Source organism: Panicum virgatum, chromosome 4N (assembly GCF_016808335.1).
Source record: "Panicum virgatum strain AP13 chromosome 4N, P.virgatum_v5, whole genome shotgun sequence".
Lineage (NCBI taxonomy): Eukaryota > Viridiplantae > Streptophyta > Magnoliopsida > Poales > Poaceae > Panicum > Panicum virgatum.
In genome coordinates this window covers 31,956-53,229 of record NC_053148.1, presented here as the reverse complement: position 1 = coordinate 53,229, position 21,274 = coordinate 31,956, and the positions used below count along the sequence as shown (strand labels likewise).

The 21,274-nt window shown below is 49.3% G+C and overlaps 2 protein-coding genes across 5 annotated transcripts; both read left to right on the top strand.

Moving 5' to 3' along the window:
• Window positions 1–678: 678 nt before the first annotated feature.
• On the top strand, window positions 679–4,485 carry LOC120670143 (E3 ubiquitin-protein ligase RING1-like). 2 transcript variants are annotated; one of them, XR_005673067.1, is made up of 2 exons: window positions 679–1,949; window positions 4,155–4,485. XR_005673067.1 is itself a non-coding variant. In XM_039950193.1 (2 exons), the coding sequence occupies exon 1, from the start codon at window positions 921–923 to the stop codon at window positions 1,884–1,886; it is 966 nt and encodes a 321-aa protein (XP_039806127.1). In that variant the 5' UTR covers window positions 682–920; the 3' UTR covers window positions 1,887–1,931; window positions 4,155–4,485. The 2 variants fall into 2 exon arrangements, 1 of the variants encoding a protein (XP_039806127.1); XM_039950193.1 differs by having other exon boundaries at window positions 682–1,931.
• Window positions 4,486–6,960: 2,475 nt separating this feature from the next.
• Window positions 6,961–12,049, top strand: LOC120669906 (BTB/POZ domain-containing protein At2g30600-like). 3 transcript variants are annotated; one of them, XM_039949804.1, is made up of 13 exons: window positions 6,961–7,178; window positions 7,318–8,176; window positions 8,268–8,597; window positions 8,710–8,937; window positions 9,388–9,549; window positions 10,267–10,479; window positions 10,561–10,608; window positions 10,701–10,759; window positions 10,851–10,983; window positions 11,090–11,164; window positions 11,259–11,339; window positions 11,426–11,494; window positions 11,587–12,049. In XM_039949804.1, the coding sequence occupies exons 2-13, from the start codon at window positions 7,367–7,369 to the stop codon at window positions 11,806–11,808; spliced, it is 2,430 nt and encodes an 809-aa protein (XP_039805738.1). In that variant the 5' UTR covers window positions 6,961–7,178; window positions 7,318–7,366; the 3' UTR covers window positions 11,809–12,049. The 3 variants fall into 3 exon arrangements, with proteins under 3 accessions (XP_039805738.1, XP_039805739.1, XP_039805740.1); XM_039949805.1 differs by having other exon boundaries at window positions 6,980–7,199; XM_039949806.1 differs by lacking the exon at window positions 9,388–9,549 and having other exon boundaries at window positions 6,980–7,178.
• Window positions 12,050–21,274: the final 9,225 nt, after the last annotated feature.

Genomic DNA, 21,274 nt, shown 5'->3' with positions numbered 1-21,274 from the left:
CCAGCAAGAGCCGTTCGGAGCTCTGCCAAACAGACCCCAAGTATTGTCAAGAAATTTGGTTCAAAAAAGTTTTGTCAATAAATAAAAAATTTATAATTCATGAAATGTTGTGTGTACATGTCGACTATAAACTTTATCAATTAGTAGTTTTCAATTAAATGTCGCATATACTCCCTCCGTCTTAAAATGTAGGTTATTTTAGAATGTTTCCAACAGATTATGGAGATGGAGAAAAAATTCTTCAACCCCTAATTATTAAGCATTGGGAATGTGTTTGAGTAATTAAATATGTGCTAATTAAAGTACCATGTTCTTTTCCATACATCTCCCTCTACATAGCTGCATGTACTCTTTCTATTAGGCAATATCCGAAAACGATGTACAATTAAGATGGTTTGATCCACTCTCAATCTAGAATATCTTATATTTGAGTACAAAATTTAAACTTTAAAGTGTTATACATTTTAGGATGGGTGAGTATTTTTTAAAATATTATTTAAAACACTTGCGACATTTTACTGGTAATTTAAAACGTTCCAAAAAGAAAAAAAATTGCCTTTCGATTGGTTCAATAGAGTTCCTGATGAACCCAGACTTGCTTGAGAGTAGACGGAGTAGCCCAGTCCACGGCGGGGCCCGCAGGCAGGCACGCACGACGTCGAAATAAAAATATCCGAGGACTCGGTAATGAAGTGGTGATGGTGAGCAAATAAAAAGAAGACGATTTAGGGGTGGGGGTGTTCTTCAATTTTTCCCCAAGCATCTCGTCCAATCCAATCCAAATTAGTACTGTAGTAGTGTAGCTGTAGAAATTCAATAAGAGAGCTCGAGGGAGGGGATTGCGAAGGTGAGAGATTGGATTAGTTCCCGTCGATCGGATTCCATCGGATCCTACCTATACCAAACCCTAAAGGAAATCCATGTCGTCCTCGTCGTCCTCCCCGGCGGCGCAGCGCTACTACTGCCACCAGTGTGACCGCACCGTCTCCATCTCGCCGCCCGCCTCCCCGGACGACGACGTCCTCTGCCCCCGCTGCGGCGGCGGTTTCGTCGAGGAGCTTCACCCAGATGCCAGCCCCGCCGCCCCCGCGGCCTTCCTCCCCTCGCCGCCCTCCTTCGATCTCCGCCACTCCGGCGACCTCTCCGCCTTTTTCGGCCCGCCCTCCCCGGAGTCGCCCGCCCCGGGCCTCTTCGACCCCTCCAACTTCCTTCACGACCACTTCGGCGGCCTCCTCTCCGGCGGCGCCACCATCCAGATCGTCCTCGAGGGCGGGAGCGCCGCGCCCCTCCTCGCCCCGGGCGTCAGCTTCGCGGACTACTTCATGGGCCCCTCGGGCCTCGAGCAGCTCATCCAGCAGCTCGCCGAGAACGACCCCAACCGCTACGGCACACCGCCCGCCGCCAAGTCCGCCGTCGCCGCGCTCCCCGACGTCGCCGTCTCCGCCGACATGATGCAGGCCGACGGGGGCGCGCAGTGCGCCGTCTGCATGGACGACTTCCACCTAGGGTCCGCCGCCAAGCAACTACCGTGCAAGCACGTCTTCCACAAGGACTGCATCCTCCCGTGGCTCGACCTCCACAGCTCCTGCCCCGTCTGCCGCTTCGAGCTGCCCACAGACGACCCGGATTACAACCATCAGCGCGCGTCGTCCGCCCCCGCCCCCGCCCCCGCCCCCGCCCCCGCTGCCTCCTCCCCCAGGGTGGCCGAGAGGAGGTTCAGGATATCGCTGCCTTGGCCTCTCAGGGCTGCCTTCGGTGCTGCTGCCCAGGCTGAGTCCAGCCATCCTACCAATGATGATGTGCCTCCTTCTGGTGCCAACAATAACGACCATGATGCAAGTGGTGGTGGTCCTCAAACTCAAAGCGGATATGATGATCTAGACTGAGGCCTCATAGTCTTCTGGTAAAGAGCCGTTGTGCGAAACAAAGAGGTAAACCTACATTTCTAGGTAACTACTATTAGGTCTGTTGCTTGCTTCCTGTAACATGATTGGTTTTACCCCATTCCTAGTCCTGGAATCAGGTAGCAACATGTACTATTGTGTTTCATTATGTTTAGCGGTTATTACTGGTGATTACTTGTAACTGCACTCTGTTTTTCTATGCCATTGTTTTCTTATTTTTACCAAACTTAAGCGTGGGTAATTGCTCCCGTCATTCTATATTTGGCGAGTAACAGCATGGATGGTAGTCGGAGTCTGGAGTAACCGATGGCCAGTGCACATGGGATGGAACCAGTTTTAGTAACCGATGGCTAGTACACAACTGCCGATGGACCCTCTGTCGGGAAAATGGTTTACTAAGCAGTTAGACAGCTTAATTTTTTTTCCTTTTCGTTTACCAGTGTTTATGGATGTTCTGTTTTACCTCAATTAGTTTGATTCAATGTTCATACTCAATTGAGGTATATAGTTTTGTTAAAAAGAAGTGCATTGCAGTGCTTGATTTGAAAGGAGTTGCACCCTGTAAGCTGCACTAGACTGCAATTTATTGACAACTATACTTATATCATAGGTTAGTGTTGTATGATGTCATGTCATAGATACTGAAGACATATCCTCCTTTTGGTCTAGTAATTCTGTATGGCTTGATGTTGTAACTAGTCCCTCTGTCCCAAATTATTAGTTGTTTTGGCTTTTCTAGATACTTAATTTTGCTATGCACCTAGGCATAACATATGTCTAGATGCATAACAAAAACTATGCACCTATAAAAAAGCTAAAACGACTAATAATTTGGGACGGAGGGAGTAGGTCAAAATGAATGATAATCTCCTTTGTGCACCAAGCTAAATGCAGACCAAAAGGTGGGAGTCATTTAGAAAATGTACATCTCAAACTGACATGGATGGCTTGAGCTTTTATGTATTATATCCATTGGTAAACCCAAGTGCTTACCCTTGGGCATTTAGGAAGTGTACATCTCAAATTGACATGGATGGCTTGAGCTTTTATGTATTATCCATTTGTACACCCTGCCAAGTGGGTATTTCTCAAGGTTGAGTTTACCCTGGCCCAGTGGCCCCTGTTATGTTTCCGGAGCATTACTCTGATTGATGCTTTATCTCTTCTTCTTTTTTTAACGTTAGCATCATGTTATGGTCTTGTTTTTCCTAGTTATAATTTAATTGTAGTGCTTCACCTTGTGCACCAGTTTTACCATGGCAGTTGGCAGCTATCTTATAAAATGATAGTCAACTTTAAAGAGTAATAGTTATTTTTTCATGAATCATCTGAGTCTGGAAGAGGCCATATAATTTAGGAACATTAGAATTTCATCATTACTCCCTCCGTTTTTATTTACATGTCGTATTAGGTTTGTTCTAAGCCAAACTTGGCAAACTTTGACCAAACTTGTAGAAAGAAACAATAACATTCACATTACCAAATTTGTTTCATTGAATCCACCATGAAGTATATGTTGATAGTGCATATGTTGGATAGTATAGTTGTTGCTATATTTTTCTATGGACTTGGTCAAATTTAGTCAAATTTGACTTAGGACAAACTTAATACGACATGTAAATAAAAATGGAGGGAGTATATTAAGAATTCTGTATTTCAGAAAGAAATTATAGAATTAAAGCCTTAGCTTGCTTGTTCAACCACCAAGCAGTTGTGCCATTTATTTTCCTTTAAGATTAAAGTCTGTAGGCATCTGTAGGTGTTACTTTTTTTTTGTAGGTTCCTTTGCTTTTTATCAAGCATGGGACTTTGTATTGCTTCAGTTAATTCCATCAGTAAACAGTGCCTTGGAACTAGTTTCAATGTCACATTCACTTGTAGGAGTTCATTTATGGATGGGAGGAACATGGATAACTCCATCAGTAAACGATAGTTTCAATGTCACATTCATTTGTCGGAGTTCTTTTAAGGATGGGAGGAACATGGATAATTCCATCAGTGAACAGTGTCTTGGAGAACAAGTTAGTTTCAATGTCACATTCACTTGTAGGAGTTCTTTTATGGATGGGAGGAACATGGAGGGTTTTTTTTTTGTAGTGAACTTTGAAATTTGCATACCATCATTTCTTCCCATTAGATGTTCAATGCTGTCTAATTTTTTGCGGATAGATGTTTTCAGTTGGGCACTTGCAATTTCTGGGTGTTACATAGATGGATGCCTTACTGACTGGCAGGTGGTTTCTATTTCAGGGCAAGGTAACGATGCTTGGTAGGGGACATTCATCATGAAACAAAAGGCCGGTGCGGCACTGTAGCCTGTTCGCCATAACGAAGAGAAGGCTTTTGCTTTATTTCTCATTGGTACTTGGATGTAAAGAATAGAAAGGTGGAATTTTGGTACTTTGGATGTTGGTGTAGGGATTATTATTATTATTCCTCTTAGGGTGGTTAGGAGCATGACTACCTTTTGGCAGCCGCAGATGGAGGACAAAAAAGAAAAAGAAAAATGGATGACCAACGTTGCATTCTGTTTGGTTCTCGACCTATGTATAAACAGGAGTATGCCATGGGGATCAGGTCATTCTGTTGTACTGAGCTGTGGCGATGGCGCTTGGGTAGTATGTAGCGTGCGGGGGCCAATTGCGATGATGTTGATTTTGCAGCACGCTGGGACCTAGGAGTAGAACTCTGCTGTGAGATTATGTTTGCGCAAAGATTCAATGTTCTACCATACTCAAGGCTTAATTTCTAGTCCAAATCCCAAAAGGCAAGATGCCAAGAATGATCTGATTCTTGTTCCTCACCTAGAAGAAATGGCGACTGGAGGTATGGCAGAGGCAGGGGGCGGGTGAGCACTTGTGGGCAGGGTAGGCTGCCTGACTAGGCATGCATGCTCAACTGTGAGAGTAGAAAAATAATTAAGAAGATAGAAGTGGCATAAAAGATATTCAGACGGAAAGCTTTAAGATAAATTAAATCATAGGCAAATTCCCTCCCTGTCGGAATTTAGAAGAACAAAAATGAATTATGATTCTGACTTTTTTATGGAACAAGTAGTGGTTATATATTAAAAGAAACAATGCAAAAGAGCAACGCGTTAGAGCTCCGTTCTTATATGCAAGCTTAGAAAGAACAAAGACGTTTGGATCCACAAAAGTAGCTTAGGAAGTTTGATAGAAAAACAAAATAAGAGGAATCTATCTCATTTCAAATATCTCTTTTTGAAAAGAAGGTTGGAGGAAGAGAAGATAAGTACACCTCTGTTTTTATTTAAATGTAACATTAGATTTGTTCTAAGTTAAAATTTATCTAATTTGGACCAAATTTATAAAAAAAGTAATATTTACAAAATACTAAATTTATTTAATGAATCCACTATAAAATATAAATATATGTTGATAGGGCATATGCAGGGTGTATAGTTGTTGCTATAATTTCAATAGACTTAGTCAAAACTAGCCAAATTTAACTTTGAACAAACTAATAAAATATGTAAATAAAAATAAAGGAGGTGGGAAAGAGGAAGAGTAATAGAAAAGGAAGGAGAGCACTGTTTTCCTTTCTCTTGTCAATCTTCCTTGCAACATTTTTGGAGGCCAGAGGCTGGGTCCTTAAAGGGAGCTAGGTTCTCTCCGCTATATGCCTGGCCGGTGACGATCTTACTTTCAGCGAGATACGCCACCTGGGATTCGAACACGGTACTCCGATTCTGGAGTTTGGCATAGAAGCCAGGTGAGCTATCTTCCTTGCAACGTACGAGTAATAATTTCTTTCACAGCAGAATATAGAAAAATTGAATTATTTTTTTTAAATGAACCAGCAATGGCTATATTAAAAAGAAGGTATGGAAAACGGGTCATGACTCATGAACAAGGATGGATTAATTTTTACCTAATACCTTTTAGAACTATGAATCTTGTTGTGCAAATAGCCGGTAGCCTTTCAAAACCAAAAAAATGTAGTGTGTGCAGATATTTTGGATGCTCCCGTGCTGCCAATGGGAAGAAACGAAGTAAGAGCCCGTTTAGTTGCCAAAAATTTTCAACTCCCCTTTGAACACATGTATGAAGCACTAAATGTAATTAAATAATAAAACTAATTACACAGTTAGGATGTACACGACGAGACGAATCTTTCGAGCATAATTAGTGCATGATTAGCCATAAGTGCTACAGTAACCCCGCATGTGCTAATGATGCGGTCAAAGACCTCAAAAGATTCGTCTCGCGGTTTCCAAGTGAGTTTTAAAATTAATTTTTTAATTAGTGTCCGAAAAACCCTCCCGACATCTGGTCAAAGTCTCGATTTGACATCCAATTTTTTTTGTTTTTGGAACTAAACGGGCTAGCACCATTCGTTGGTTGTTGGATTCTTCCAGCAGCACGACAGGTCTCGTTGCTCTTATCTTCCAGCATCACTCCTTTAAATTAAGGAAAGTATTATTTTTTCCCCAAAACAGTAGACCTTCCACCGGTGAGACTATTTTTTTTGAAAAAAAGTCTATATCATCCCCTCACCTATGGAGCGTGGAATACATAACCCTCAATTTATGAAACGGTCTATATTACCCCATGAATTTTTCAAAACCAGTCAAATTACCCACTAAAGTATTTTTGAAAAATTATAGTAAATCACAGAAAAATCATAAAATAGAAACTCTAATTGTGTTAGACTCCAAATGAGTAGATCTATACAATGAATATATAATATGATATGCTTTAATATATTTTTTGTTGTACCTTTAGATATATACTTTTCTTCATAGCTGTAAAAAATGTACTAAAGCATATCATATTATATGTTCATTGTGTAGATCTACTCATTTGAAGTCTAACACAATTGGATTTTCCATTTATGATTTTTTTTATTTACTATGATTTTTCAAATCTACTTTAGGGGTAATTTGGCCGGTTTTGGAAAGTTTAGGGGTGATATAGACTGTTTCATAGATTGAGGGTTATGTAGTCCCCAATGGGTGAGGGAGTGATATATATATATATATATATATATATATATATATATATATATATATATATATATATATATATATATTTTTGAGCAGTCCACCGGTGAGACTTGAGACTTTGAGAGGGAGTGAAGGGGGACTGATAGATAGTCAGACCGGCAATCGAGCTCCAGCTGCAAATTAAACCAACAACCAAACGGCAATCGAGCTCCTTTGACCTTCCGAGGTCACTGCGCCGCGCCGCACCGCGCCCCGCTCCTCACTCCTCAGTCCTCCCATCCGCACTGGACCTTCTTTTCATCTTCTTGGTAAGTGATTTGCCTGGAAAGGTATCGCCTTGCTTCTTAATCGGATCCGAATCGGCCATTCATGTTTGTTTACTCCAGGGGAGTCCTCCAATTACTCATTCAGTTGCTGTTAATCCCTGCTCCCTCCTTTTGATTTTAGCATCTTGGGAGCCATTCACACAGCTCATAAGCTGCCGCGGACAGTAGCAATGGGATTTGTCGAGGAGTCCAAGAGACCCCTGACGGTTGCCCCCTTTGAGTGCGCCTGGGGCGAGGAGCTTCGCTTCGGGGAGCCTGGCCGGGGCTGCGTCGCCTTCGAGGCATCGGCGCAGAACGACGTCACCCTGGTGTTCCGCCAACAGCCTGGGAGCCAGCACTACCACTACAAAATGGACAGCAGCCGCCACTACACTGTCATCTTGGGCAGCCACAGGAACAAGCGGCTCAGGATCGAGGTGGATGGAAGCACTGTTGTTGATGTAGCTGCCCTCGGCTTGTGCTGCTCCTTCTCCTTCCAGGCCTACTGGATCAGCATCTACGACGGCTTAATCAGCATCGGCCGAGGAAGGCATCCCAACAGCTATCTCCTGTTCCAGTGGCTCGATCCCGATCCCAACCCAAATGTTCAGTACGTCGGCCTATCCAGCTGGGACAAGCACGTAGGGTACAGGAACATAAGCATTCTCCCATCAGCTCCTCAGAACAGCATACTTTGGAGCCAGATGGAGCATGCCTACGTTCATTCTGAGCAAAGGTTATGCTCTGGGAAACGAGGCACGAGAGATGATTCTGATTCTGACCAAAGGCTACTTGCAGACTTTCTGGAGAGTTGGGACTTCTCTGATGCTATATTTGTGGTTGGCACTGAAAGAAAGGTTGTTCCTGCACACAGAGTTGTCCTGTGTGCTTCTGGAGATTTTCCATTTGAAGTAGTGGATGGAGCTACCATTGAACTTCCATCAGTACCCTACCCAGTTCTCCACTCCCTTCTTGAGTATATCTACACAGGTTCTACACAGGTAGTAAGCTGCTTTGACTTGTTATGTCTGCTCTTTCTCAAAATCGACCAAGTCTGGAAACTGAAAAGCCTTCATTTTGTTGTCTGTTCAGATTGCTGAATGGCTACTAAGCTCTCTGCTCGAGTTGAGCTCGCATTTTAAAGTCGAACCACTGGTGAAGTGTTGCAAAGAAGTCATTGTCTCTTTGGAAGCGGATAAGAAATTTTCTGCGTCTGGTAAACTCTTAACATTATCAAGTAGCGGATTTCAAGATCGTAAAATTGGTTCATCCCCTTTCAAAAGCCCAGTTAATTCACAGAAAATTGGACAGTTCCTTGCAAATGGCAAATATAGTGATATAAATATATATGTTAATGGACATGGTCTTGTTACCAAGGGTCACAAGCTTATCCTTAGCCTCTGGAGCATGCCGCTTGCCAAGGTACACTCGTTTTCCTTTTTTACATCCTGCGTCAGAGTCAAATCTCGGTGTCATTAAGTGTTATGCATCATGCATATAGTTGCATAAATAAAGTATGAGCACAAACATGCAGATGTTCACAAACGGGATGAAGGAAAGTAGTGCCTCCGATGTCTTTTTCGAAGATGTTCCTCCTGAAGCATTCTTTCTCCTCCTTCAATTTATGTACCATGGGGAGCTTAAGGTGGATACCCAGGATATTACATCAGTGTTGGTGCAGCTGCTTCTATTATCAGATCAGTTTGCCATCACTGTCCTTCAGTTTGAATGCTGTAAACAAATAATGGAGTGCCTTTCAGAGGTACCTATGTTTTCTTCCATATAGAAACTACAAGAAAACTTGCTGGTACAACTTAGTGGAGCTAAAGACTGCTTATGATGAGTAATTCATTTCACCAGTTTGTATAACTGTGTTCTTAAAAAAGGCACTTGTGACACTTCATTCTGCACGCATTCAATTGTCCGTTTTTGCAATTACTAAAAGCTATATCTTGTCTATTCAAAACTTGCAGTGGCATGTGGTAGTTGTGACAATATGTAGTGGGGACATTTGTCTTAGAAATAAAGGATATGAGATATTAATACATTCCACATGCGTTATACATGCAGGGTTCCCGTGTCCTACTGGAAGAAGCTCATTCAACAAGACTAGTTTCTAGTTTTATTCCAAATTTAAGGGAAATGGCTTCTGCGAATTTGGGTGAACTTGTAGCTGGTTCAGTGTAGACTGACCCCTGAAAGTTCATTGCAGGACACAGTATGTTCAGTCTTACAGGCAGTTTCATCAATCCCATCTTGTAAACTGCTTGAAGAAGTATGCAAGAGGAATTTTGCAACACACTTTGATTATTGCACAACTGCTTGCACGGACTTTGTGTTGTTAGATGAGGCAACTTTTAAGGATATTCTTCAGGCAAGTAATATAACTGTTTTTAGTACATCATCCTATTGCGGTCACTAAATATAAATGGTGTCCTTGGGAGCATAGATGAAGATGTTTATCACGATTCAGCCTTACCAGATAATCAAGATGTTAGTGGTCTAATGCTAAATGGCATGTGTAATATCCTGAAGCTATAGTAGATTGCCAGGAGCCGCTTCGCATAAGCTTGGCAATTTTATGAGAAAAGAAACTTGTGGTTTATAGTTGTATCCGCTGAAGTCCTTCACTTTATCAGTTCTGTTGTTGCATTTTCCTGACAATCAAATGTGACTTTCTTAGTTTTTGAATTTAGCTCTTGGTAACCTTTTCTGGTTGCAAGGCTTGCCAATTAATTATGCTGATATCTCCTTATTAATAATTGTATATATCTTCATGCGTACTCTGTTGATGAACCTGTACATTAATTAAACGTCAGGGAAAGAGGAACTATGAGTTTGGATAGGAATAGAAGTAAAATTTGCTCCCCAGTTCTTTTGGTTCGGACATGGTTAAGATTTTCTGGTTTATATATTATCATTTCAGTTATTATTTTACATAAAAAATAAATCTGTGCTGAAGTACAGCCTAAGCGTGGGAAGTTGCACTTGCAAAGAGGACTCACACCATTTGTGTTGAATAGACTAAAACACTGAAACTAGTAGTGAGGCATTTCTTTTGGCATTGGTCATACTAGTAGTAATTTTGCAGCATCGCGATATGACGGTAACATCGGAAGAGAGGGTTCTGGATGCCATCTTAACATGGTGCATGGGGACTTGTGAAACTTTTTACTGGACTTCAGTAGATAAGCTCTTGAGAACTTCAACACCTGAGCAACTCTTTGGAAAGAGGCTTTCCGCCGTTGGAACTTTACTGCCGTTCGTGAGGTTCCCTTTGATGCAGCTGCCAATGCTAAAGAGGGTACATGTTGCTTTTTGTATGCCTGAAGCTTGTGCCGAATAATTTGTTTGGATTCTTATAGCGCTTGTTGCTTCTCTGCAGATGGAGAGAAGTAATCTGGCGAACCGCATTCAAGCATTCAGACAGCTGGTTAGTGTTTCTTGCTCCAGAGTTTAATCTTTTCAGTTTGTGCATGTTTCTGGACTGGAAGTATACAACCTGATTACTTGTTGGAAACACAGGTTGCAGAAGCCATCGAGTTCTCTCATGCTGGACAATGGACGTCTACATCATATGAATGGTGAGTATGTGTTGACTTGGATCTGACTGGAGTAAGGATTGACGGTATTGCGGGCTGACTGATATTTGTACGTGAAACCTATATCTTCCAGCGAGAGATTTCAGCACAGGCGCTCAAGCTATAAAGAGCTCCAGTATATCTCTGATGGTGATAGCAATGGTGTTATCTACTATGCCGGAACATCATTTGGAAAACATCAGTGGATGAATCCTGTATTAGCCAAGGTATGGGTGGGTGGGTGGGGGGGCTTGAGGCTATTCAGTGTAGTAACTAACAAGCCTGGTTTAATTATTCACTGATGAGCATCTATCTATCTATTTCTGCAATTAGAATATCACTGTGGTGGCAAGCAGCCCGAATTCCAGACACACGGATCCAAAGGCTTTGGTTTCAAAGACTTACCAGGTATGATGATAGCATGGGGAATTATGGCTGATAAACGGATCACATTTTTCTGGTGGTGGAACAATATTAAGCACTACGCATGTTGCGATTCTAGGGGACATGCGTTGCTGGGCCTTGTATTGAAGATGGAAAGAAGCTTTCTTGGTGGATGGTAGACATCGGGCAGGACCACCAGGTTTGCTTCTGGGATCTGTTGGCGCCTCAGTTGGCCTGCTTGCTGATACAAGACATACAGTAGTGAAGTGATGAATTGTTGTGCAGCTGATGTGCAACTGGTACACGGTGAGACAGGATGGCTCCACAACCTTCATGAGGTCCTGGGTTCTTCAGGTACCTGCAGTACTTTCAATTATATTCCTTGCCGAATCTTTGAATGGGGAGAGGCTGAACTACACAGTGAGGCTGATGAGTCTCCATCGCAGGGATCCATGGACGGCCGGAACTGGACGAGCCTCCGCGTCCACGACGGTGATGCGACCATTTGCCACCCCGGGCAGTTTGCGTCGTGGCCCATCGTTGGCCCGCCGGCCCTGCTGCCCTTCCGATTCTTCAGGGTGGCCCTGACGGGCCCTGCCGCCGGCAGTGTCTCCAACGCTTGGAACCTCTGCATTTGCTTCCTCGAGCTCTACGGCTACTTCCGTTAGAAGAGGACCGGCCGATGATGTATAATGATGTATAGATAGCTACTCTGCCATTTTTGTTCGCTTTGTACTCACCACCGTCTGTGTGTGTGTATACGTGCTTGCTTGAATTTCGCTGTCTTCTTGTTGCATATCAAAAGATGCTGTATACATGCTTTTGTTTGAAGATAAATACTCGAGGGGAAACATGTTGGCAGTGTTGGTCGAGATTATCAAATGAATAACAGAGATTGTTTCCACGGTCTTCTTTTTGGTTTTCTTTTAAAACACATTATACAAAAGCAAACGCTTGTATATAGATATGTGTTGCTGCGGGAAATGGGCGACTACAAAACTACTCGATTGCTTGTTTATTGTGCGCTTGATCGGATATGGTCTAGCATGCAAAGACTCGAGGATTTAGACTGGTTCGGACCTGAAATGTCCTACATTCAGTATGGGGGTGGTGTTCTCGCTCTATTGCTCTCGAGTCCGGGTGCTCAAAGTTCAGAGGGGAGCTTACAAGCTAGTCAAATAGTGTCGAACCCGTGGGAGTTCAACCCTTTCCTACGTGGGGGGCTTTCCTTTTTATAGTCCAAGGTTGGGCCCCCATTTACATTTATCTAGCGCTGTGTCTTGGCACCGTCGGGGTGCGATTCGTCCTTGTCAGTCGTCGGGGCCCACTCGGTCGGTCTGTAGTGGGCAGGCTTGATCCTGGCTATCTTCCGGGGCAAGGGATGATCCTGGCAGTCTTCTCGGGCGACGTGTTCCCCGGTACTGTCCCATTTTGGCTCAGTCGGGGCGGCGCGGCCGCTTGGTTGGTCACTCGGGGGTCTTCTTCGGTCTTGTCTGCCGGAGCCTATGTTCCTTGTCCGCGGGGCTGTCTCACGCCTCCCCTGCGTAGCTCTTGTCAGTCGGACGGCGCTCCTGGTGAGGGGTGTCTTACCGAGGTCTGGCCGGAGGCGTCCGGTCACACTCGTTGGCGTAATGAGATGGTGCGCAGAGACAACCATCATTATGGTGAGGGGGGGGGGCAGCGTCTGTGGACGCCCCCTCCCGTTGTGTCGCAGGGCCCGCGCGAGCGGCGCTGTCCCCTTGTCAGGGAGTCATGCTGGCTAACCTCTTGCCGCAAGATATGGAGAGCTGGCGTCTTGGGGCCTGCACGTGTCCTGTCTTGGCCGGCATGCCTGTCACGAGGCGCGGCGTTCTTGGAGCGCACGTCCTGGGTCATCGGCACGGCTCTGACCTGGGGCGCTAGGTCGGGGGGCTTCCATGTGTCCCGGGAGGTCGGGCTCCTGGAATCGTCCCCTTAGAAGCGAAGGTAGCTTCCCGCGCCGGTTAGTGGGTCGTCGTGTTTTATGGCCTGGCGAGCCTGCCGGGCTTCCGATCGTACGAGTCTGGCCCGCTAGGGATCCCGGGTTTATAACCCCGTCAGAGGCCCCCGAGAGGCTCCGCGATTTTTTAATGATCGTGGAGCCGCTGGACTTGGTCTTGATGACTCCTGACCGGGGCATCCCATCCAACTGCCTGCGCCCTCGTTTCCGAAGATGATGGCGATAACATAAGTGTTGTTCCTGTTCTGGTGTTTCCGGAGGAGCGGCCTTTTGGTGACGCACTTTCTCGTTCTTGCGATGCAGGGTCTCGATCGGTTTCCAGCCGATGGCCGATCCGGTGGAGTGGACTGAGCATCCTGCGCTGGCGACTCTACTCGCCAGGTGTCGGGGAGGGCGCGTGCCCTTGGGGACGTCCTCGTCGCAGATGGTGACGGTGGCGATGCCAGGTCCCATCCTTCCTCCAGTCGGCGTGGCGACGGCGTTCGTGCCACCTCCGGCGGACGACACAGGTGTTCCTGCCGAGAGCTCTCCCCTGTCGCCCGCTGTGTTGGAGGGATCACCATCGGTGGAGGGCACATTGGTTCCTTACCGCCTGCCGGAAGGATCGCTGGAGTGGCCATCTTGCGACGAGGGCGGCGACGCACAGTTCGTGCTGAACGACTCTCGGGAGGACAAGGTCTGGCGACACGTGGGTCGGCAGGGCCTCGAGGCTCAGGAAGTGCTTGCCTCCGCTAAAGGCTGCACTGCCCTGGTGTTGAAGGAAGTAGAGCGAGCTGAAAAGCTTGTTACCTCTAGCCTACATCCTGCTGTTGGGGTAAGGTCTTTTTGTCGGGTCTGTTCTTTTCTGCCCGTAGGTGTCTTCTTGTGACCTCCTTTTGTTTTCCAAGTGTTGGAGAATATCTCGAAAAGGAAGTCATCTTTCTTGCGGAAGGAATATGGTCGCGAGATGGTAGGCGAGGCGGCGCGCCGGGATCTCGCGGAGCGGCTGCGATCCGTGGAGGCCGCGCGTGCCTCGGATACTCAAGAGTATCACCACAACCTCGCAGGCGTGGAGGCTCGGCTGGAGGAGGAACAGACCCGTCGTGTCCGTGCAGAGGCCGACTTGGTGAAGCAGGAGATGGGTCGTCAGGTGATGGAAAAGGCGCTGGATGGTGATTTCCCTCGCGTCCCTTTCTTCTGATTGTGTTTGTAGTGTGATCTCATGGTGTAGTGATGTTTTCTTTCAGAAATGACTACTTGACACCAAGATCTGCGCCGTGAGTTTGACCGACTGCGGTCGTCGGCCCAAGAGGTTTGCTCATGCGTCCATGGCTCCCCACCTTCGAGTCCTCTGCAAGACGAACTTCGGCGGGTTCCCAAGGAATTGGCTGCATTGACGGCCATAGTGGCTTACCACGGGGCTTCGATCGCGTTGAGTGAGTGGTGCTGCGGCATCCGGAGTTAGATCTGGCGGGTCTTGAAGTTGATCTCTCCGCTGGGAAGCCGTACGAAGACGTCCTTGTGGTGGCCAGGAGGTTGGAGCCCATCGCCGAAAAGGTGGCGCGGGGTCTGACCTTCGCAGCGGTGAGGAGAGTCCGGCGTATGGAGCAGGAACTGGATGTCAGCGGCGGGAGTGTTGGGGCCATGGCGGACGCATCGTCGACCCGCGGGTCTGCCGTTCCTTCCTCGAGTGTGGACCCATTGTTGCAAAAATAAACGACGCATTAGTTTTCGTCTTATGTAAAATTGCTGGTGAGGAAAAAACATACTGCGCTTTGTGGTCAAAGTATTCTTCTATATTTTTTCTGAAAAGGTTATGTTGTTTGCTTTTCTGCTTGCTCGTGTCCGTTTTTGGTCCTCTGCATTCCTTTCTTTTGGAATTGCGTGCTGATCGTGGGTTGCGACGTATAGCCGGGAGCTGGCCCAGAGGCATCATTTGCTGGTCGCCATAGATCGTTACATGGATCCAATCGATTGGATAGTTCGGAAAAGATGTTTGAGTAGAATGAAAAGCACGCGAATCAGTAGAAGGAGTTGTGTGTTGTTGTGATAGGATGGACCGGTGTGCGCATGCTGCACAGTCCGTCCCAGTGAGGCCCCCGAGCGCCTTGGGCTGAGAGTGCTCAGGGCAAGGGGCTGTAGAGGCGGGAAATAACGGAAAGTAGGATGGTCGAAGACCATGGTCTGGCCCCCGAGCGCTCCGAGCCAAATGTGTATGGGTCGGGGGTGCTAGAAACCAGATAGCTCGTGTGTGCTGTGAGCATGTAAGGAATGCAGGTGTCCGGCCCTCGTGTGATTCCGGGTCGGGAGTGGCCGGTCAGGTCGCCGGGTGAGTGCATTGTGTTGTGCGGGGAGAAAAAATCGACAGGTGTCGCACCCCCCCCCCCCGAGTGCTCCGAGCCGGAAGTGGCCGGGTCGGGGCACTTGGACTGAGCCACTAGTGCTTCTTACGAGAAGAAACACCTTAACTGTTCTATATTCCAAGAGTTGGTCAGAATGTTACCGTTCGAGTCTTTTAGCTTGTAGGTGCCTGGTCGCATCACCTCTGCGATACTGTAAGGTCCTTCCCATGGCGGTGAGAGCTTGTGCTTGTCCTTCGTCGTGACGACCCGTCGCAGAACCAGATCTCCGACCTGTAGCGTCCTCTCCCGTATGCATCTCTCGTGGTACCTGCGTAAAATTTGCTAGTAGCGGGCCGATCGGTGTAGCGTAGCTAGACTTGCTTCCTCCAAGACTTCCATGGCATCCCTCTGGGCTTCCGCTGCCGTTGTCGGGTCAAAGGCTTTGACTCTTGGTGCACCGTAGTCCAGATCGGAAGGCAAGACGGCCTCGGAGCCGTATGTTAGGAAGAAGAGTGTTAGTCCTGTGGACCGGTTAGGTGTGGATCGCAAGCTCCAGAGCATTGCTGGTAGCTCTTCCACCCAACAACCCACAAACTTTTTGAGCATGTCAAAAATGCGTGGTTTGAGCCCTTGGAGGATTAGGCCGTTAGCTCTTTCTACTTGCCCGTTTTTGCGCGGGTGTCCAACCGATGCCCAGTCAATTCGGATCTCGTATCCTTTCGCGAATTCTTGGAAGTAGTGACCTGTGAAGTTGGTCTCGTTGTCGGTGATGATGGAGTTGGGCACGCCGAATCTGTACACGATGTCCAGGAAGAACTTGACGACTTCCTTGGAGTCAATCGTGGTTATTGATTTTGCCTCTATCCATTTGGTGAACTTGTCAATTGCGACAAGTAGGTGGGTGAACCCTCCTAGTGCCTTCTTGAGTGGCCCCACCATGTCTAGACCCCATACGGCGAATGGCCATGTTATGGGAATGGTCTGAAGAGCTTGGGCCGGCAGGTGGGTTTGTTTGGCGTAGAACTGGCAGCCTTTGCATGTGCAGACAATGTCTTCCGCGTTGCGCAGGGCTGTTGGCCAATAAAATCCTTGTCGGAAGGCCTTTCCGACCAAGGAGCGTGGTGCAGCGTGGTATCCGCAGATCCCGGCGTGTATCTCGAGAAGGAGCTCCTTGCCCTAGGCAATGGTGATGCATTTCCTGAGAATGCCAGTCTCTGAGGGGCTGCGTTTGTAGAGCTCGTCGTCGATTACTATGAAGGTTTTGGCTCGTCGGGCTATCCGGCGGGCTGCGTTGCGGTCCTCAGGGAGGACTTCATGGAGGCGGTAAGCCAATAGGTCGGCTCTCCAATCTGTGTTGTCTGCCTGGCTTGGGTCGGATTGTTCTGTAGCGAGACAGGTTGGGCCCCCAGGTACCTGGTCGGGGGCTGGGTCGGAGGGAGCATGCTCTGTTTTTTGCGCATGCTCTGCTTCCTCTGTTTTTGCTCTGACTGCGGCCGGCTCCTTCTCTCGCGCCGATGGCGCGTTCAGGTCATTGACGAAAACGCCGCTGGGCACCGGCTTGTGCTCGGTGGCCATTTTTGCGAGAGTATCCGCGTCGGGGTTTTGCTTCCGTGGGATGTGGTGGAGCTCCAGACCCCGGAATCTCCCTTTTAGCTTGTGGACTTCTTGGCAGTATGCGTCCATGAGGGGGCTCTCGCAGTTGGAGTTCTTCATGACCTGGCCGACTACGAGCTTGGAGTCGCCGTAGACGTACAGGCGGGTTACTCGGATGTCGATGGCTATGCGGAGGTTGCTGATGAGTGCTTCATATTCTGCAACATTATTGGATGCAGGAAAGTGGAGGCGAATTGCATACTGGAACTTGCCTCCTTCTAGGGAGACCAGGATGACCCCGGCCCCTGCGCCGGGTCCCATGACCGACCCGTCGAAGTAGAGAGTCCAGTACTCGTGAGAGATTTCTGGGGTTGGAGCTTGGACTTCCGTCCACTCGGCGATGAAATCGGCCAAGGCTTGGGACTTTATCGCCGTGCGTGGCATGAACTTGACGTCGTAGCCCATCAGCTCGACTGCCCATTTGGAAATCCGTCCCACAGCGTCGCAGTTGCGAACAACTTCTCCGAGTGGGAAGGAGGTGACGACCGACACCTCGTGCTCGGTGAAGTAGTGTTGCAACTTCTTGGCCGCCATGATGATGGCGTATAGAAGTTTTTGTGTCTGTGGGTACCGCAACTTGGTGTCGGTCAGCACTTCGCTGATGAAGTAAACGGGTCGTTGGACCTTAAGGGCATGTCCCTATTATTCCCTTTCGACCACCAGGGCGGCGCTGACCACATGTTTAGTGGTTGCTAAGTAGAGCAAAAGGGGTTCGCAGGGGTCCGGTGCGACGAGCACCGGCGGAGAGGATAAGAGGGCCTTGAGGCAGTCGAGGGCCGCCTGTGCCTCCTCTGTCTAGACAAAGGTGTTGGATTTCTTGAGGAGTTTGTACAGCGGTAAGCCTCGCTCTCCCAGCCGGGTGATGAATCGACTGAGCGCCGCCAGGCACCCGGTTAACCTCAGGACACCCTTAACGCCACGGATGGGCCCTATGTTGGTGATGGCTGTGATTTTGTCGCGGTTGGCTTTGATGCCACGTTCGGACACCATGTACCCGAGAAGTTTGCCCTTGGGCACACCGAATGTGCATTTCTCAGGATTCAACTTGATGTTGAATCTCTTGAGATTTGCAAACGTGGCGCTCAGGGTGGCGACCAGGTCGTCCACGTGCAGTGTTTTGACGACGATGTCGTCAATGTAGACCGCTACCGTCGCCCGAGGCGGGTCCAGCCGGTCGGGGTCGATCGACAGGTTGATCTGGTCGGAAAAGCAGGCTTGCATGCATCGCTAGTATGTTGCCCCTGCATTCTTGAGACCGAAAGGCATCGACACATAGCAGTATGAGCCAAACGGTGTGATGAAGGATGTCGCGAGCTGGTCGGATTCCTTCATCGCTATCTGGTGATAGCCCGAGTAAGCATCTAGGAAAGACAAGATTTTGCACCCGGAGGTGGAGTCGATTATCTGATCTATCCTAGGTAAAGGAAAAGGGTCTTTGGGGCAAGCCTTGTTCAGGCTGGTGTAATCAACACACACCCTCCATTGACCGGTTTTCTTTTTTACAAGGACTGGGTTAGATAGCCAGTCGGAGTGGTAGACTTCTTTTATGAAGCCGGCAGCTAAAAGCTTAGCTATCTCCTCTCCTATGGCCCTGCACCTCTCGTCGTTGAAGCGGCACAGTCGTTGCTGGACGGGCTTGGATCCCAGCAAAATGCGGAGCTCGTGCTCGGCGACCTCCCTTGGGATGCCCGGCATGTCGGACGGCTTCCAGGCAAAAGTGTCCTTGTTGGCGCGGAGGAAGTCGACGAGCGCGCATTCCTATTTGGCCAGCAGCTGGGAGCTGATCCACACCGTCTTGGTTGGGTCAGCGTCGTCGACCGTGACTGACTTGGTCTCGTCGGTCGAGATAAAGGCCGGTGCCTGGCTAGGCTTGCTAGGGTCGGGGCGGCACTCGGCGGTGGTGGCACGAAGTTGGCCAAGCTCAGCCAAGTTTGCCATGGTGGTGGTGAGGTCATAGTACTCGCAGCTGCTTACGTAGGCTTGTTCGAAGGAGCCGCTCACGGTGATGACACCGTTCGGGCCCGGTAGCTTGAGCTTGAGGTAGGTGTAGTTGGGCACCGCCATGAACTTGGCGTAGGCGGGACGCCCTAGAATGGCATGATATACCCCCTTCCAGTCCACCACCTCGAACGTGAGGGTCTCGGTGCGAAAGTTGGATTTGTTGCCAAATGTGACCGGTAAGTCGATGTTGCCGACCGGGTATGCCTTCATGCCCAGCATGATGCCATAGAAGGGGAAGAGGGATTCCCGCAAGCAGGCTCGTGGGATTCCCATGGCTTCCAAGGTGTCGACATAGAGGATGTTGAGGCTACTGCCCCCGTCCATCAGTACCTTGGACAGGCGCATGTTGCCGACGACGGGGTCAATGACGAGGGGTGTTTGCCGGATGGTCGACCTGATCGAAAAAAATGGGTGCGGACGCCCACTTCAACTTTCTAGGAATGGAACATGCGGCAGCACATTCCTCGCGGAGCCGAACCTTCTGCAGTCGCCTGGAGCACTCGTTCCCCAGGCCGCCGATGATCACCAAGCACCGATCTATGTCCGGGAACTCTCCTTCCACCAGCTTCCCTATGTCCTGGTCGGCGTCGGGCCTCTTGTCGTGGCCGTCGCCATTGGTCTTGGCTGTCCTGCGGAGGAGGTGCTTCATCATATCACAATCCTTGAACTTGTGGTTCATCGGATAGCCATGGTTGGTGCACGACTTCTCCAGGAGCTGGTTGAAGTGGTCGTTTGTCGGCGGGCCCTTGTCTTGGCGCTCGGTCGCCGCAACCTCGCCGGCAGCGGGAGGTCGGGGGTTCTTCTTGTTCTTCCTGTCCTCGTGGCTCGAGAAGGGCCTGTCGCGGTCACACCGCTTTTCTTTCACCGCGTGCTGGTCGCGTTCGAAGACGACCCCGATCGCCTCCTCGCCGGAGGCGTGGTTGGTGGCGATCTCCAGGAGCTCATGCGTAGTGCGCGGCTTCTGGCATCCCAGTTTGTGGACCAGGGACTTGCAGTGCATCCCTCTGAGGAATGCGCCGATGACGTCGGCGTCGACGACGCCCGACAGCGAGTTGCACTGCTTGGAGAAGCGCCGGATGTAGTCGCGCAAGCACTCGCCGGGCTCTTGTTTGCAGTTCTTGAGGTCCCAAGAGTTCCCAGGATGTACGTACGTGCCTTGAAAGTTGCCGATGAACACTTTTCGGAGATCTGCCCAACTACCGATGGAGTCGGCGGGCAAGAAATCCAGCCAGGCGCGGACGTTCTCTCCCAAGCATATAGGGAGGTACTGGATGATGAAGCGGTCATCGCTTGCTTCTCCGGCCCGGCATGCAAGCCAGTAGTCTTCCAGCCACACACCGGGGTTTGTATCCCCGGTATACTTCACGACGTTCGCCGGCGGTTGGAAGATTTGGGGGAAAGGTGCCCCTCGGATCGCTCTGGAGAAGGCATTTGGCCCGGTAGGGTCCGGGCTCAGACTCCGGTTGCGATACACGTCGGGGTCGCAGGGGCGGCCCCCGCGCCGGAGTGGTGAGCACTCCGGGTTGGGCGCGTATGCCCGCGCATCTTCTGCTTGAGCGGCCGCACGGTCGACGTCGGCGTGGTGCCTCACCTGCTGTCGTCCTCGGATCACGCTGCGCACGTCGTAGTTGGGACCGACGTGGTCGTGAATCGGTGGCCTTGGCAGGAGAGGAGCGGATGCCGCCGCTGGGGCTAGTGCGCCGCCCTCGTCGGCCTGCCGTGCAGGTGGGGTGCGCTGCACTTCGGATGGCTCCCACCAACCATGGCTCGCGCCGCCAGTGGGACACGAGGCAGCGGCCTGCCGGCGGTGTAGTGAGGAGCTCTCCTCCTGCTGGACGGCGGCGAGTTCCACCAGGTTCCTCACCTGGCAGTGAAGGTCCCTTTGGGCCGAATCCTCCGGCTCTGGCAGCGTCTGCAGGAGGATCACGGCTGCTGCGATGTTCTGGCCCGCACGGAACTCTTGCAGGAGTTGCATGCGGGCGTCCTTGATGATGTCGCGGTTGACCCTGAGTGCTCGCCGACATGCGGAACCCGCGGGGTTTATCCCTTTTGACCCGGAGGGGGCCCGCGGGGGCTGTTCCACTGGCAGAGGCGTCTGTTGGCGATGGAGGAGACCTTCGCCGTGGGCCTGCGCGTTGGTGAGTGCGTGCTCGCAGTGGTCCGCTAGGGTGTGCGTTTGCT

Excerpts from the sequence above, each read along its gene's own strand:
- LOC120670143 (XM_039950193.1), top strand. The coding sequence starts at position 921 with ATGTCGTCCTCGTCGTCCTCCCCGGCGGCGCAGCGCTACTACTGCCAC.
- LOC120669906 (XM_039949804.1), top strand. The coding sequence starts at position 7,367 with ATGGGATTTGTCGAGGAGTCCAAGAGACCCCTGACGGTTGCCCCCTTT. Across the intron at positions 8,177-8,267 it reads TCTACACAGGTTCTACACAG|ATTGCTGAATGGCTACTAAG; the intron begins GTAGTAAGCTGC and ends TTGTCTGTTCAG. Across the intron at positions 10,984-11,089 it reads TGAATCCTGTATTAGCCAAG|AATATCACTGTGGTGGCAAG; the intron begins GTATGGGTGGGT and ends TTCTGCAATTAG.